This window comes from Trachemys scripta, chromosome 18 (assembly GCF_013100865.1).
Source record: "Trachemys scripta elegans isolate TJP31775 chromosome 18, CAS_Tse_1.0, whole genome shotgun sequence".
Classification (NCBI taxonomy): domain Eukaryota; kingdom Metazoa; phylum Chordata; order Testudines; family Emydidae; genus Trachemys; species Trachemys scripta.
Window position 1 is genome coordinate 1,654,145 of NC_048315.1, and position 701 is coordinate 1,654,845.

The window sequence follows — 701 nt, forward strand, 5'->3', positions numbered from 1 at the left end:
CCCCCCCCCCGCGGCCCAGGCTCCAGCTTTCCCCCTCCCGCCCAAACCCGCCCCCCCTCCTCCCCAGCTTCCCCCCAGCCCAGGCCCCACAGCCCGCCCCAGCTTTCCCCCTCCCTCTCCCAACAGGCCCCACAGCCCGGCCCCACCCCCAGGCTCTCCCACCTGTGCGGGCCCAGCCCGACCTCCCCGCCTGCAGCGCCGAGCTCAGAGCCCGGACCACGGCAGCCATGACACCCCCGGGCCTCAGCAGCTGCAGCCCCCACCGCCTCGCTCTCCGGGCGCCGCCATCTTCACCCGCCGCGGGGCATTGTGGGAGCGGAGTGCGACGGGCCCGCCCCATTGGCTGGGGGAACATGGAGGGGCGGGGCCCGGCCCTAGTGTGGGCGCGGGGCGGCCGTCGGGAGCGCCACAGACACAGTCTGCGCCGGGCGGGGCGCCCCCTGCTGGGGGGGGCGGGCAGGGTCTGAGCGCCTCGCCCAGCAGAGCCGCCCAGGGCCCCTACAGCCCGCGCAGCCTCCCTACAGCCCTCCCACAATCCCTTCAGCTCCCCTACAGCCCCCCAGGTCCCCCAGAATCCCCTCAGCTCCCCCAGGGCCCCTACAGCCCCCCCAGGACCCCTACAATCCCTTCAGCTCCCCTACAGCCCCCGCAGGCCCCCCACAATCCTCTCAGCTCCCCCAGGGCCCCTACAGCCCCCCCAG

General features: G+C 75.7%; 1 protein-coding gene across 1 annotated transcript in view; it reads right to left on the reverse strand.

Annotated features, from left to right (window-relative positions):
* The window catches only part of ERAL1 (Era like 12S mitochondrial rRNA chaperone 1), a 9,929-nt gene extending 9,617 nt beyond the window's left edge, over positions 1 to 312 (reverse strand). Inside the window, exon 1 of the mRNA XM_034752680.1 lies at positions 163 to 312. Within this exon, the coding sequence (XP_034608571.1) occupies positions 163 to 229 (67 nt within the window). The 5' untranslated portion in view covers positions 230 to 312. The remainder of the gene's footprint in view (positions 1 to 162) is intronic.
* Positions 313 to 701: the final 389 nt, after the last annotated feature.